Source organism: Colletotrichum fructicola (genome assembly GCF_000319635.2).
Source record: "Colletotrichum fructicola Nara gc5 chromosome Unknown KSG_Nara_v1_contig07, whole genome shotgun sequence".
Lineage (NCBI taxonomy): Eukaryota > Fungi > Ascomycota > Sordariomycetes > Glomerellales > Glomerellaceae > Colletotrichum > Colletotrichum fructicola.
In genome coordinates, this window is record NW_027094057.1 from 3,974,776 (window position 1) to 3,990,828 (window position 16,053).

Sequence of the window (16,053 nt, forward strand, 5' to 3'; positions counted from 1 at the left end):
CGTCCTCTCAGAGCCTGGCAATGACGCTGCGGCCAATCTACTCTCAGCCGTATTGGTGACTCCGAGGCCCCTTCTCTCTTCTCCTCCTCTTTGAATGAAACCCTCTTGGCCTTCGGCTTGCGCGTGCCTCTATCCGCTGTTGCACTGCTCTCAGCGTTGGCTGTCAACCCTCGTCCGGTCCGCCTTTTGCAATCACTCAGTTCAGCGCATCGTGTGTTTTGGGCCTTTAGACTTCGATCGTACAGCTGGCCGTTGACGTATTTTCCGAAGCCGTTGGAGCGAGACAACTAGCCTAGCCTAGGGCCAACGGTGCAAGATCCCTCGACTTGATCCCGCTTGCAGGGGAGCTCTCCTCTTAGTCAGGCATCTACCAGCGACCACCCTTGTTGGTGCCTTGGAGGCTCCGAGTCCTCGCGGAACCTGCTCAAAGCAACAAATGAGGCAGTGGTCTCGACGAGGCAGTGGCCCAAAAAAAAAGCCTCGACGCCCATAGGTTCCAGAAAAGACAGATTACGGATCAGAGGAAGCTCATGGGCTGATCAAGGGCACCAAAGGAGCACATTTGAAACGGCAACCCCAGCCAAAGGCGTTTTTCTGTCATTCTCATTCGCGGAAGCTCCACTTAAAAGCGGGAAGGATATATGCGGCAGAAATTGCGGTGTTGGCATTGACACTTTGCCAGCGGCCGTAGAGCAGTCATGTCAAGGCAGAGTGTGCCACCCAACTCACCTTTGCCCGGAGTAGCTCTTACGGCCGCTGCTACTCTGTTCTGTGCGCCTTGGATTGTTCATCGAACAATATGTAGCAGCCCAAAAAGGGGTTTAGCCTCCTTTCTGACGGCGCCCGCGCCTGTTGGAAGCTGGCATGTCATTGCCGTGAGAATACAGGCCCAACGAGCGCTCGTTCCTTGGTCCGAATGCAGGATGCCATATTCAGACATCAAGTTGGAGACAGCCACACTATTCAGTAGACATGGCGGCCGGCAATTTGGCCTACGGCTGTGCCCTCGTCACATCAGATGTGCCTTCGCTGCTTCTCGATGGCGATAATTTGTGATAGAATTTGGATCGCTGGTTATCGAGATTTTCTCTGTCGTTGGGGGCCGTGTCTTCACCGTCTCCCCATATCCGTATGGACAAATGCCAGTACAGGTTGGTTGCACAACGCTCGGCACTGTCTAGGCTGAGAGTGGCTGGCGTCCGTCAGCCGTGCCCACCGCCTTTTGCTCTCTCTGTCCTCCCTCTCCAGTGTTTATGGGAGGTAATCGAACAACTTGCTGTAGACAATACGACTTCGACGTTGCTAGCCGTTAATCGCCTTCTCAAGTCGAGGACTCTCCCGCTTGATCGACCCAGGCCGCATACCCTGTCAGGCGAAACGCAACCCCCTGAATGTTACGACGGTCACGGTTTTGAGCTCAAAGCACACTATGGACGAGCCCGTATACTGCTCCTCATTATGCCTAATCGTGTAGCACGGCATGAGATCGAGGGACGACGTAGGTAAGCCACAGTCGGGTCTCGTATCGTCGATGAAGGTATGCATCATTAATATCGAATCAAGAGGAAGGGTGTTAACGCCATTTGATCACATAACAGATCTCTCCGTTGAAGTAGCCACAAATACCCTGATTGCGATGTCTCGAAGCTGGTGGCCGGCCAAGAATGCATCACCACAGGCGAGGAAGTCGGATGGGGGCAGTGCTCGGCGCACCCATAGATGTATTCGCTCCGCCCGGCATTGTGACAAAATGACGAGATGTCATTGTGAGAATTGAGAGATTCGAGAAGATACCCACGAGCCCAGGACCCAATACACATTGCAGATGATGGAGGGGCCGATGGTCGTCCACCGTTTGCAATAGAAGACTTGAAGCGCGAGCATACGACTGGGCTCGGTTACCGAAAATGCGCGAACGCAGAGCCCGTGCATGAGAACCTCAGAAAGCCGATGGCATCGGTCCTTGATGTTGGCAGAAGTCTGAGAGCCTTTCGCTATTGCTGTTGCCTCTCCCTCGCCTACAAGCACGCAATGGGACACGTCCTGAACAGCCTCTCAATCATGCCTGATTTGAAACATTCTCTAACTTTCGCGGTCAGATTGCAAAGACAGCATCCCACTGCCCTGCCGTATTTCTGGTAGCTAAGGTTGCTGGACCATCCTATGACTTGATACTGGTCCTTTCATGCATGCACTATTGCGTAGGGGACGCCATCTCTCGCCCGTTTGCGCCGTAGGCAATGGGAATGCATCCGCTGACCCGAGAAAGATTGATGTTTCGTTGCCAATTGTTTCCTTAGATCAGGTGCGGGCTGAGCTGGACAGCTTTCTTCGTTAGAGCAGCTATCCACCTGCGGAAAGGGTGTTCTGTGACATGTATGCATGCCGGTGTCGTGCAGGGTAGACAAGATAAGACGACGCCGAAAGTTAACGGGATGACATCCGGTGCAGAATGAAGTCGACATCATCACAGTATTTGAAAGACCGGAGTGGCTTGGCCCGCCGGCTGTATCCTTTTCTGCGTATGCAATGTTGCGTTGTCAAGGCTCTAGATGACAATGTACAGACCGGATTGCTCCCCGTTGCATCGGGATGCGAGTCATTTCTTTTCCCAGCGCAATGCTGCATGCTTCCATCGCGGGCCGGCGCCTGGAAACGAGGCGGGATGCGGGTTGTGCGTTTAACTTCTTCTCCGGTCAAAATTCTGGCCGATGACACGCCGTAGATCCTTGAGCGTATCCTACGTCGTCTGCAAAAGCAATATGTGCTGCAGGCAACGAAGATGACGAATAGACGCGAGTTTCAACGCTGCGCGGTGCTGATAGACGAGACAAACGAGCGCTTCTTTGCCGTGCGAGACACTGTCTCCGAGGTCCCTCCAAGTGGGTCGTCCCGTAAGGACACGACAGGGAACACGGGTTTTCCGAGCGAGATCTGATAGTCCCAGTCGCCATCTTGATGCAGATGTAGGAATTGCGTGACATAGCTAGAGTTTGACAGGTGTACCTAGAGCGCTCGCGTCCAGAGGTCCTCGAACTTACGCAAGGCGATCAAGGAGCTATGTCGCATCTGGAGTTGTGATGACCGTCCATTTCTTCGCAGAATATGCCTCAAAGGTTCCTAGGCAGCAACGAGCTTTTCCTACAAAGGCGTAGTTGCGGAAGACCGTAGGAAGGCTCGCGAATCGGCGACATCGCATCGAGTTACGGCATGCTTCCGCCATTGCGGTGACGCGAAGCCGATGAGTGATTTTGAAATCGGAGTATTGGTCTAGTCCCTACTCCAGCTTTCGGTAACACTGCATAATGCACAGCCAAGTGCGATTCGAGAACTGGAAGCCCCAGAAAGGCAAGTAGCTGCTTCGTGTTCGACGTCGGGGGTTCGGACGACAGCATCCAGTGTTGGACAAGCGGGATGTCAACGTGAAGAGCGTGTCGGGCCGTTAGGAGAAACCCCTGGTGAAGAATGTTGCTGTGGTGCTTCCAGACATCTTGCACTACATGAAGACGACCCTTTAGTATCGGCCAAATCGGGTTAATTTGGGTAAGAGCCGCATCTGAGACCGCATCATGGAGCGGTCGATGTCGGTTTCATGCCGGTGATTCCATGCGCGGCCCGTCCGATTCGATTCCGGACCCCTTTGATCCTTGGATCTGCGATGTCTGAGTGACCGACCTCCAGGTTCGGGAAGTCGCGTCTCTGGGGTATCTGGGGGAGTACAAGGAAGAAGCTTGGTGCACAATGAGCAGACTGATACTGTGGCTCTCGGTCTTTGTATTCGCCGTCACGCATGTCGGCCGAGAAAAGGCTGAACAGATGGAGTATGTTACGCTTGTATTGAGAAAACAGTGGTTCGATTTTGGGTATCTGCAATTCGAGTCGATCAAAACTTTCGCTTCTTCCGTGCTGGTCCTGCGGCGGCCTTCCGCTGTAGCTCCTGCTGCAGCTCGTCTCGCTTCCTATTTGCTCTCTCCTGCGAGGTTTCTCGAGTCCTCGCCTGCGGCTTGGATCCGGTCCGATCACGACCTCTATCTTTTGCCTCGGTAGCAGAAGTCTCAGGGTCCTTTGACGCAGGAGCTCTGCCGCCGATGCGACCAAGCCCAGGCTTTTTCAGTGGCTCGGGGGACTTTGAGCGATTCGCGGACCCGCCGATGCGACCGAGTACCCCTTTCTTTGGTGAATCGGTATCCTTGGAAGGTTCGGGGGTATTTGAACGTCGCTTTACACCGCCGATCCGTCCGAGTCCAACCTTGGTAGGTTTCGTGTCCTCTGGCTCGGGTTGACGAGGTGGAGAAGAGGGTTCTGCCACTGATGCGGTAGCATCGTCATCAGACTCTGTTTCGGTTTCCGAGCCATCTGGCTTGGGCTCTTCAGGGGCGGGCGGTGGTGAAGGGGTGGGTTGTTGCTTCCTCCCAATCGTTCCTAGGCGAACAGGGTGTCTCTTTGGTTCTTGTGGAGGCACGGGTACACTGTCTGGTATTTGCGAGGTATCCCCATCTTCAGTGCTGTCATCATCGTTTGCCACGTTTGTCGCACGAACGGACCGGTTGCGGTTGGACATGAGATGTGGCGGTGTTGACTGAACCTGGAAATCATCATCATCCACTGGGTCTCTTCCAGTCTCTTTGTCGTCACGTCGAGACTCGTCGGGTTCGGGAGAGTTCCTCTGCTGGCGCTGGCTGGAGTTCGGTCCTACAATTGGGAAAGTCGACGACTCGTTCGTGGTCCACCAGTCATCCAATGATAGGTCCAATGAGGCATCTTGATGTTGGTACTCGAGACCATTTGAACCGAAGACGTGCCGGATCAGGTTGGCGATGTCAGCGTCGTCACCGCCAAGCTGAGCCTTCCAGTCATCGTGGCTGAATGGCGCCAGTCCTTTGACCTTTTCCTCGGCCATCTTCCTCGTTGGCTTCTGCTTGGCCGACAGAACGGTGAAGACGTTCTCTAGGCGGGTTCCAGTGGCCTCGAGCTTGTCGAGAAGTTTCATTATGACAGTGTCCTTTTGCTTCATGATTGTGAGGAGCGAATCAATCTGAAGGGTCTTGGCGGAGTTGGCCTGGGTCAACGGTATCGTCAACTCGGTTGCAAGCGTCGACTGGGGACACTTTTGGAGGTACATGGGCCACACCAAAGGCTTCATGTTGTCCAACTCGCAGGAAATGTGCATGGTCAAGCCGCCTTCCCCAGCATCTTTCTGGGGGGCGGTTGACAAGTTCAGAGTCGCCTTGTCATGGTCTGGATGGGTGGGGTCAAAGACGGATCTGATTTTGGACAAGAACGCCCGCATATTCCTGGTGCTCTCCGTGGGATCGATCGTGGTCGAATTGGCGAGGCTGCGCATCAAGATGCCTCTGCGGTCCAGTGATTCGACCCAGATATTGGCCAAGTCGGTTACATGGACGGTGTATTCCGCGGTGGAGAAGGCCGTTGAGACTAGGAGGTTGGGCAGGCCAGCTGCCGGAGGCAGTGGTCTCCATACCGGTGGTGTTGCCATGGTGCCGCCGCCGGTCTGACGGGCCGAAGGAGGGGCTGTGTATGGGTGACACGCTGGGAATAGACCGAGCGAAGCTTCTGAGGGAATGTCTTTGGAGCAACGTTGGGTTTCCTGGAGAGGGTCGCTGCAGACGAAAGGAGTCAAGAGGGATGAAAACGATCTGTTGCAGCGAGTTGAAGCGTGAACGAGGCTGACGGTACGACTCTGCGGTGTCGTGTGTGACGAATAGGTGCTATTCTTGGCCGTTTCAAAGATTGTAGCTCAAGGAAAGGTGTGGGATGCTGTGTTCAATGACCAGACGGGCTGGGCGATAGAGGTGAGGTGAAGTTGGGAAAATGTGGCCAGTAGACCATGTGGCACTCTTTCCCGCCTCGTGGAATCGCGTTGGGGACGGTGATGACACGCAGGCGACTGTTATGGCAGGAATTCTCCTAGTGTAAGGTGACTAAAGGTTGGCAAGTGCAAAATGCGAGTCGGGGAGGTATCACGAAGCGCTTGGCGCGATGTTGTTGCACGTCGAGATACCGCTTCAGGCAGCCACGTACAGTAGGAGGCAGGAGGGCACTGTGCCAGGCGAAAAAGAAAAGAAGGCACGGGTGTGGGGGACGTTATTGGCACTGTGAAAAGTCGCGACTGAGGGCTGCAATTGGTGAAATCATGGCTCTTACGCATACAAGTGGGGCTTTTGGTCAGCTCATACGGCTGTTCGTACTGTGCCGACCGCACCTGCGGTGCTCGACGGATGCCTGTAGAGCGTCTCAAGTGCATTACACACGCGCAGTGCAGAGAATCTTGCACCACGCCTCGTGCAGTACGGAAATATTCCGTACCACATTTTACCTATGCCACTGCCTCACGTTCAATTAAGCTGTGAGCCATGATCTGGCGTGTCTCACAAACCAGTGAACTGTCAGGGGCGGCGCGTAATGGTCGGTCACCTGACATACCTGGCGCTGATAGTTGAGATAGAGTTCTGAACACATGCCAGGTTGCCCATTCTTGTCATAAACAATTGAGTTTCGCATTCAGCCGGTGCTCATTCAGCCTCCGTCTGTCTCAGCTGATAGTTATTCAGCAACTTCATGTGAATACTGCTTGACTGCATCGTAAAGCTTGTAATGCGTTACTGCTCAGTGACGGCCGTCAAGGCCCTTGGAGGCGCGTGGCCCAAGCTCCTCGTCTTGGGGGCTAGGTAAGGAGGTACGTCCCGCCTAGGTCCTTATCCAGGTCCAAGCTAGAGCTCTTGGGTAGGGCAGATTTGAAAGAAGGAGCAGGAGCCCTCCAGCTCAGCATTTGTTGGCAAAGTCTAAGCCGCCGAAGCCATCAATTATCGCAGTAACTGCTATCGATATTGCACGCCGTCATCCACTCGCCACCTCGAGAACCACAGCCAACATCGAAAAGTGAGACAAACCGTTGCAAAGCTACCACCTGGCCGACGGGCTAGGCCCTGCCAGTCACCCGCCCAAGCCCCTGGAAACCCGCTGCTTCAGGCCTTATGCTGGCTCCCATTGGCTGGAAGCTGCACCGCCATACCTCTGGATGCGTTGATGCGCCACTTTCCCCCCTCCTCGCACTTCCACATGCACTTCCAGCACAGGTTTCCATGCTTCGCATGAGAGGCCCTCGACCTGCCAAGATCTCTCTTGGACCTATTAACTTCATTTGGCATCTTGCAATACCACCCCTCCCCCGCCAAACAAGCTTGTTTCTCGATTCTCGCCAACGACGTCGAGCTCCCTGACTGGCTGGCCGCTGGAGATGACTGTCACCATGCTTGCCAGGCACAGACAGCAGGGTGTCCCCCATGGCCCATGACGTCCATAAGGAGGAGATTTCGACTTACTCCCTCCTGCTCGGTTCGACAAACCGGTGGCGATATGCCATGCCATTGGCGACTACCCATTGGACATGTTCAGAAACCCCAGCATGCCACGCAGCATCCTCGCCTCTCCTTTCCTTGGCCGTCAAAGTTAACCTAGTGCCCAGCGCAGCAGCGGCAAGCAGTCGGGGAACAGCCACAGCGAAATGGTGGCGCCGCCCACGTTCGATGGGATGATCAACATGGGAAGCTACGGTGACGGAACCCGTGGCCCGATGCTGCTACCCCAAACATCGGCGCCTGCTGGTCATGCCCAGCGGGCCTGTCAATCCAGGGACATGAACCTTTCTTGACGACGATTCGCTGTTGGGAAAACTGGTTTGGCGGGATACCTGGGGCGACAGCCACATCTCGGATGTATAAACACGACCTATGCTGGAAATCCCACTCCCTACTTCTGTCGATCCCATCTGGCCGTCTCTATCTCTTTTCTTCGCATTGCCAGTCTTCGCATCTCGAAACCGGGCAACATCATGGGAAACAAGCCCAGCAGCCCGTTGGCAACCTGCCTCGACAAGGTCTGCGACGGCCGATCATCCTGTGTTGGATACCCAAACGACCCTCTCTACCAGATCAACTGGGTGAAGCCGTACAACCTGGACATCCCTGTGAAGCCTATCGCCGTCACCAAGCCCTCCACCAAGGAGGATGTCGCAGGTTTCGTCAAGTGTGCCGCAGACAATAATGTCAAGGTACAGCCAAAGTCAGGCGGACATTCATACGCGTGAGTTGGCATACCCGTCGCTGTCTGGCTTCTCTCTGACACGTTCATCGCAGCAACTTTGGCCTGGGTGGCACTGACGGCGCCCTCGTCATCGACCTTGCCAACATGCAACACTTTTCCATGGACACAGATACATGGCAAGCGACCATCGGCGGAGGCCACAGGCTGCACGACGTCACCGAGAAGTTGCACGACAACGGCAAGCGTGCAATGTCCCACGGCACATGTCCTGGCGTGGGCATCGGCGGCCATGCAACAATCGTAAGAGACCCCCGCAGATGTCTGTCTGGCTGCATCAGGTGGCCATCAGTCTCACCTTTGCATCTGCGCTGTGCTAATGCAATATGCAACAACAGGGCGGTCTTGGACCCAGTTCACGAATGTGGGGAAGCTGCCTCGACCACGTTCTCGAGGTTGAAGTCGTCACCGCAGACGGCAAGATCCAGCGCGCAAGCGAAACCCAGAACTCGGATCTGTTCTTCGCTCTCAAGGGCGCCGGCGCCGGCTTCGGCGTCATCACCGAGTTCGTTGTCAAGACCCACCCCGAGCCCGGCGATGTCGTACAATACTCCTACGCCATCACCTTCACCCGCCACCGCGACCTCGCCCCGATTTTCAAGCAATGGCAGGACCTCATCACCGACCCAGAGTTGGATCGCCGCTTCAGTAGCGAGTTTGTCATGCAGGAACTCGGAGTCATCATTTCGGCAACCTTTTACGGCACCGAGGACGAATTCAAGAAGACGGGCATCCCCGACCGCATTCCAGCTGGGAAGGTCTCTGTTGTGGTGAATGACTGGCTTGGGGACGTTGCGCAAAAGGCCCAGGACGCAGCTCTTTGGCTTAGCGAAGTTCAGTCACCATTTACGGCGAAGAGCTTGGCCTTTACCCGCGACGACCTTCTTCCCGAGGCGGGCATCCAGGACCTCATGAACTACATTGACGGCGCCGACCGCGGCACCCTGATCTGGTTCCTCATCTTCGACGTCACGGGCGGCGCCATCAACGACATTGCTATGAATGCGACTGCCTACCGCCATCGCGACAAGATCATGTTCTGCCAAGGCTACGGCGTTGGCCTGCCGACACTCAGCCAAAAGACCAAGGACTTCATGTCAGACATCGCGTCAACGATCCGAAAGGCAAGCCCGAATGACCTGAGCACGTATGCAGGCTACGTCGACCCGACGCTGGAGGACGCGCAAGAGAAGTACTGGGGTTCCAATCTGCCTGCTCTCCAACGCATCAAGGCCGCGTGGGACCCCAAGGACCTCTTTTCAAATCCCCAGAGCGTGCGGCCCGATGCCAACGCCAAGGACGTCGCGCCTGCGAACAATTCTGAACCCTCATCACCCTAGGAAGAAAGCGGGAGTTTTCGGCGCACAGTTGATTTTTCGGGGCTTGCATTTTCGGTTTTCCTTGCCTGGGTCATTGGCATTTCGGTAGTCTTTACGTGATACGCATTCAAGTCGTCCCAGTCGATCTGCGACGGCTTCTTTCTCTTCTCGGATACCCGTATCTTCCTTAATGCAGGCATCATTATATCCTTCCAAATAAAGATTCGTGTTTTTTACGCGTATGATTGCGTTCAAGCGCAGGCATCAATGTGCTTTTGTCCATGGGTCCGTCGGCCAACAACTCCCAGGCACCCGTGGCCATAATCCTGGTCGTCGTCCAGCGGCGCAGGGCTGAGACATGTCAAACCAACAACCACCAAACCTCATATCAACGCACTCTCACCGCGTCCCAAAACCGCTCCCCAAACTCACCATCCTCAAAACATCTCACGAACCACTCCAACCTTCAAAGATGCCAACTATAGTAAACGGCTACCTCGCCCCCGACCGGCGCTACACCGCCCGCGAGCGCCTCACCCGCGCCCTCCACCCCCTCCTCCACCCCTCCATCGTCACCTTCCGCGACGTCGTCTGGGCCGCCTACATCATCTACATATCGCGCGTCACGTACTTCACCCTGCGCGGCATCGCGTACATTCTCTTCGAGGCCGAGGGACGGCGGCGGTGGACGGAGCCGAGGCCGGAATGGGGACCGCCGCCGGATGGGTGGACGATGGGGTGGGGCCTGATGGGGAGGTTGTTGAGAGGATTGGTGTGGAGGAGGGTGATGGTTTGGGCGGAGGAGGTGTTTGCGTGGGGGTGCGTGGTGGTTGTGGGTGTGTTTTGTGTAGAGGAGGGGGGGAGGTGGTGGAGGGAGAGGAGGCGGGTGGTGAGTTAGGAAGTTGGACTTGAGGGTTGGGATGGGAGTTTGTATAGCGATTTACCTTCGTCTTGGGTTAATAGCCCGATCGTTCGGTTCAAAGATCACGTTGATGGGTTCTTCGTCGTGAAGAATATTCTTCGGGCTTTTCATGGATTGGTGATTGACCTTTACCATTTGCTCGACGGATCGAGTCGCTCATCATCGCCAGAAACACGCAGCTCTTGAGAGTCAACATATCAATCCGTTTAGAAAGCCGGAAATCTATCTCTGAAGTTTGTTCGTTTTCACCTCATGATACCGGAAACCACCCGAAACAAGGCCGAGGCCGTGGCCGAAGCAGATGGATCAGACCCGGCCGGCGAGACCCTTCATCACACGCTTCCAATACCTCGACCACAGTCCCATTGGCATTCGCCTTTATGTACTCTCATCCTCGCGTTACTAGTTTTCATGATGCGGTGTCAACTTTCAGCCGGCCTCCACTCCTGGGGAGTCGGCAAAGCAGGCGCGGCAGGGTGGTGTCCCGCCATGATGAGGCGAGGGCGAGGGCGAGGGCGATGGGATGGACGCCCGAAACAAGGTGGAAATTTTAGTCGGAGCTTTTTGAATACTTGACTGTAGAGAGTGTGTTTGGATGGGCGGCCGGGTTGTTGTTACTCAGGAGGTTGAGAGGGGGGTGAAGGGGGGCTCAGGATATATAGGGGAGAGGGGAGGTAACGAGGTATGAGGACAGCAGAGTGATATGAGAGTGTCTGAGGGATTTATAAAGCAGTTTTAAGGAGTATTTAAAGGTTGTTGATGGAATTGTTCAGTCTGATCACGGGTGTTTGATTTTTCGACGAACATTACTAGTATCATGATTGCGAACTCTCGTCTAGGATAATTTCCAATAAGAAGTAGTCCAACATGCTTCACCAGTCCAACAACATAACAACCACTAGTTAACCGAAATAATCTTCTCCAAGATTCGGAAGCATGCTAATCGTGAAGAAGACTAATGCTCATAGACGAACAAATGACGTCCCGCCACGATGGGCGACAGCTCCAACCCCAGGGTCGCGAGAGACAAGGTATGAGAATTATTTAAACGGCGACAATAAGACTCAATTTAAGCACGGCTAGACAATCAGCAAGCATTAAGTTCCATTTCCATTTGACCAGCTCATATCCAATCTGTTTAGGATTGTTATACTTCAAGCGGAGGCTGGATATGGATGCACGAGGACAGTGAGCACATCACATGCCACTTCTCATCATTGCTTCTCTTCGCATTGACGTATTCATATTCGATACACACAAGAAATGAATATTTGAAATCGGGTTTTATTGTTGTAAAGCCAGCACCGGTTTGTGGCCTTTCTATGCATTATTCCATCCATGTCTTGCTGTCTTTGCCAAACTTGGGTTGGGGATTCCACGAAATTAGTTGTCTTTACTCTTGTCCCCGATGACGACAGCATCTCATATATTTTATGCATTTGATCTACTAGAATCATATGGATGTTGCAACGCGAACTAGTCGTGGTCGGTTTTGAGTTCATGGCCGGGCTTGAACTCGTTTGACTCCCTTAAGTCAACGAGAAAACAGTTATGTGCCGTTTCTTCTCGATACTTGATATGTGTGCACGCGAACACAGGGAGTGTATGAAAGCCAGACAAGGCTATCTTTCGCAATAGCCATGGAGCTAATGGTCAGAGCCGCTGTTCAATATGCCTTCGGTTGAGGTGGCATTGAGGAACCGGGCGACCTGGAAGCGATGTGTGGCTTACCCTAATAAACATTATGTTACCCAACCTCAGACTGCACCGCAATTTACTTGCCACTGGAGGGAAGGAGTTGGCAGAAGAACACGAGCAGCACCGGTCGCTTCGATGTTCACGTTGCTGAGTAGCCCTGAACGTCTGAATGTGTTGATAACCTAAGACATTGACATTAAGCGGCGTGATTTCGGTCCTCATGGCAAGGCTGTGCTGGCCGGCGGGCAGGCAAGTTCAATTCTCATTTCTCGAAGGTTTTACCGACTTCCTTGGAGAGGCGACGAATCGCAGTGCTTGCGGCATTCGTGCAATGATGTGAGCCAATGGATTAATCATGATGCCCTCACAACAATATTCACTGCAATTTATTATCCACACAAGGGGATGATCCTGAAGTGTGGAGCTCTCGGTCGGTGCAGCAAGGTCCCGCCACATACCCGCTACGGACGGGCGGCAACCCGGCCAAGACGGACCTTCACTGCATTTTTCCCCGCCGCCCTAGAGAGTGCATCATGCCAAATGTGTACTAAACTGGAGCTGTCGTTACGTTTGGTGCAGTCAATAACTCTTGTCCTGATCGCTATCACAAGGCTTCAAGAATTTGGCCAAGAGCATTTGCCCAGTGCGCAGGTTCTCAATGGTGGCTGAAGTGCACGCGTTATGAATATCCGTTTAATTTTGATGGACATACCGCTGAATAACAGTGCAGGTGATACTCAGGTAGGCTTGCAGATGTCCTGTGTGCATTGGTCGGTATTGGGCTGTTGGCATACTTTGGCTGCAAATAGAAGTTGAGCGTGCCCCGTGAGATTCTTAGAAGAGCTGGATGTTCGGGCGAAATTTCATGTCCAAGCCGTTGGGGCCTTAAGCCGTCAGGTCATAGCCAATTGCAGGGTGGTGCGTTTGGATAACTTCACTGAAACTGTCCATGCCTAAACTCAAGAATGCACTGCAGTTTCCCAACGGTGCCACGAAGTTCTTATGCACACTGCAATTCACTCCCCGCCCAAATTCACTGCAATTTTTTCTCCGCTCCAGAGGATGTGAGTGGTGTGGGTGTGCGCACAATCGGTGCCTTCCGCCCAAGTAGCTGACAGAATACCTACAAGGGCTTGAAGCCGAACGAACCATGATAGAATAAAACAAAATGAGTATCGAAACCATCGGCCGCCACATGTGATTTTTTCTCTTTCCGAGGGGATGGGTCCCGCTGACGTATGGAGCTCTCGGTTGGTGCAACCAGTGTGACCCTCCGCTCCGTAATAGACAGTACACAAGAGCGATGCAGCGAACAACGTTGACTGCAATTCATCCTCCTCTCGAGGGAATGATCCTGAGGGTCTGGAGCTTTCGGTCGATGCAGCCGTTGCCCAAACGTGAGCGCGACGACCCGAGGTTGCGTGATTGAATGTTTCTCTTTGATGACTACGGCACGATCAATCGACCCGTCGGCTCCAAGCAGGAAATGTTTGAGACGTAATTGTGATGGCTGAAGCAAGGTGCTGCCTCCGCGATTGTTGGGTAAGCCCGCTGGTGTCTTGAGTGAATTAGCCTAATCACATAGCTGCAGAACTGAGAGCTTGGACGTGCCCTGTGAGGTACTGGGGAAAAGGAGGCGTTCGGGCGGAATTGCATGAGATATCCAAACCGTCGGGGCAGGAGTCTGATTCAGCGATTGCTTGTCGAAAGGCTCGAAGGTGAATGTGTTGACGAGACATCCATGCTGACTGACTCGGGCAACTTGGAATGACTAACGCATGATATCAACGGTAAGGCAGATCATAGTAATGCCACATTTCACAGCATCCAGGATGTCTGCCTAAGAAGAAGGTTCGCTGAGTTGGGGAACGACTGAAAAGCTGGCCATGAGGCTCTGCTTGAGTATGTATGTTAGTACCTCTACACTGCAACTTATTCTCTCCCCGAGGGGATGAGCCTGAAGTGTGGATCACTCGGTCGGCAGCCGATGTCTTCCGCGCCGGTCGCCTGGACGGGCTGCAAGCTCAAGCTGGACTACACCGTGTGTACCCACAGTATTTGACTAGAGATCGCGCTCTTGCCATGCATGAAATTTGCCGGAAGATGACGAGCTTGCAGAGGCATATTTGCCGCAGTCTTCTCAGACGAACAGCGCGGCACCGTCATGGAGTAGTGACATCCCCGCAGCAAGCTTGATGGCTTAACCAGTAGGCAATAGTCAGCATCTCACACGTTGAGCAGCAAAACTTGCTGAGGAGAATCTGATGAGAAATCAAGTGGTCCTCCGTCCGGAGTTGAGATAGAGTAGTCAGGGTACCGACGTATTCGCCACGTCTCAAGCTGAGGTAATCTTGAAGACTCGACCCATGACCGTGGTAGGATTGTGGTGCTCATAGACGGGTGCGAGAAGCGCCGTTGCGCTATTGTTCACTGCAATTTATTCCCCTCCCGAGGGGATGAGCCTGAGAGTATGGACCTCTCGGTCGGTGTTGCCGGTGCCTCCCGCCGAAAAGTGAGCGCGACGACCCCACCTTCCCGGCTGAGCCGTGCACGTCCCATCAACAATCTTATCACCACGTGATGCTCGCTTCTGTGAATTTTGGTAGGGTTTGGTGACCCCACGGGCGAAAAAACAATCTCAGTAGAGGGAAAATTTCCAGCTGCAGCACGACTCCAATTCGACCCGACGCCCATCCATCCTTTCACGAGCCACCCGTTGTTGAACTCGACACCCCCCAACCGACACAATGGCCAAACTCTCGTAAGTCGACACTGCTGCTCTCGAACCACCGACTCTGCATTTTTCGGCGCCGTCGTTTTCCCCCGGGAGAGCGGCGTGAGGTACTCGGCGATCCAGGCGGGCGGGCGACCAACGATACGACATGCAACCACTACGCAGGGAAAGAGGAGGGCATCACCGACTTTGGGTCTCGATTGGCAGAGCAAACGTGGGGGAAATTTTTCAAGGGACTCGACTGCGACGGAATATCGAATGCGACACCTGAAGATGGACAATTATCCTGCGATCCGCCCGCCGACCGCCGAGACCGAATGCCGCGAATGTCGATGGAGGACCCAACCGACCTTGAACGCAGGAATGCTGACTGGAGTTCTACAGCCGTGGTGCCCCTGGTGGCAAGCTTAAGATGACCCTCGGTCTCCCCGTGTACGAACTCCCACCTCCCACGCGCTCTGCCGTCTCTTGAAGATGGCGGGGCGCGCGTCCGGAGAACGAAAGACTGACTTGGTGCACAGCGGTGCCGTCATGAACTGCGCGGACAACTCGGGTGCTCGCAACCTGTACATCATCTCCGTCAAGGGTATCGGTGCCCGCCTCAACAGACTGCCTGCCGGTGGTGTCGGTGACATGGTCATGGCCACCGTCAAGAAGGGCAAGCCTGAGCTCCGCAAGAAGGTCCACCCCGCCGTCATCGTCCGCCAGTCCAAGCCCTGGAAGCGCTTCGACGGTGTCTTCCTGTACTTCGAGGACAACGCTGGTGTCGTAAGTGCCCCCGTCTACTGCTGCGGCAGTGCTGCCGGAACCCTCGAACACGGCTAACAACACCACCACAGATCGTCAACCCCAAGGGTGAGATGAAGGGCTCTGCCATCACCGGCCCCGTCGGAAAGGAGGCGGCCGAGCTTTGGCCCGTAAGTCATGTCCCCATGCACCCGTCAAGGTCACAACCCCGCTGACATGTCTCAATAGCGTATTGCCTCCAACTCCGGTGTCGTTATGTAAAGGAAGTTTTTTCAAGCATAAAAAGGGCGAAAAGGACGACGTTATGGCTACGGATTAGGTCAACCGGGGCGAACCACCATGGGAAAACAAATGATTTTTACCCACCCCTGCCTTTTTGTTCCCCCTCCCGTCGCGGCGTACACCACACATACCACTCCCGACTATGGGGAAGATTAGGTCAATGAATGAAGAAAGAGGGTTGATGGGCCTGGTTTTTCTATTTTTGTTTCCTCGCTGGGCTCTGCATTTCG

At 54.2% G+C, this 16,053-nt stretch overlaps 4 protein-coding genes across 4 annotated transcripts; 3 read left to right on the plus strand and 1 right to left on the minus strand.

Moving 5' to 3' along the window:
• Window positions 1–3,883: 3,883 nt before the first annotated feature.
• CGGC5_v012837 (uncharacterized protein) lies at window positions 3,884–5,497 on the minus strand (the record flags this gene model as incomplete). The annotated part of the gene is made up of 1 exon (XM_032036613.1): window positions 3,884–5,497. One exon carries the CDS (start codon window positions 5,495–5,497, stop codon window positions 3,884–3,886), a length of 1,614 nt encoding a protein of 537 aa, XP_031884515.1.
• Window positions 5,498–7,852: 2,355 nt separating this feature from the next.
• sorD-1 (FAD-linked oxidoreductase sorD) lies at window positions 7,853–9,461 on the plus strand (the record flags this gene model as incomplete). The annotated part of the gene is made up of 3 exons (XM_032036612.1): window positions 7,853–8,103; window positions 8,157–8,364; window positions 8,460–9,461. 3 exons carry the CDS (start codon window positions 7,853–7,855, stop codon window positions 9,459–9,461), a joined length of 1,461 nt encoding a protein of 486 aa, XP_031884514.1.
• Window positions 9,462–9,912: 451 nt separating this feature from the next.
• CGGC5_v012839 (uncharacterized protein) lies at window positions 9,913–10,338 on the plus strand (the record flags this gene model as incomplete). The annotated part of the gene is made up of 1 exon (XM_032036611.2): window positions 9,913–10,338. One exon carries the CDS (start codon window positions 9,913–9,915, stop codon window positions 10,336–10,338), a length of 426 nt encoding a protein of 141 aa, XP_031884509.2.
• Window positions 10,339–14,807: 4,469 nt separating this feature from the next.
• Window positions 14,808–15,802, plus strand: RPL23B (60S ribosomal protein uL14; the record flags this gene model as incomplete). Its single annotated transcript, XM_032036610.1, has 5 exons — window positions 14,808–14,821; window positions 15,179–15,226; window positions 15,316–15,562; window positions 15,634–15,711; window positions 15,770–15,802. The coding sequence occupies 5 exons, from the start codon at window positions 14,808–14,810 to the stop codon at window positions 15,800–15,802; spliced, it is 420 nt and encodes a 139-aa protein (XP_031884508.1).
• Between the last annotated feature and the right edge of the window lie 251 nt (window positions 15,803–16,053).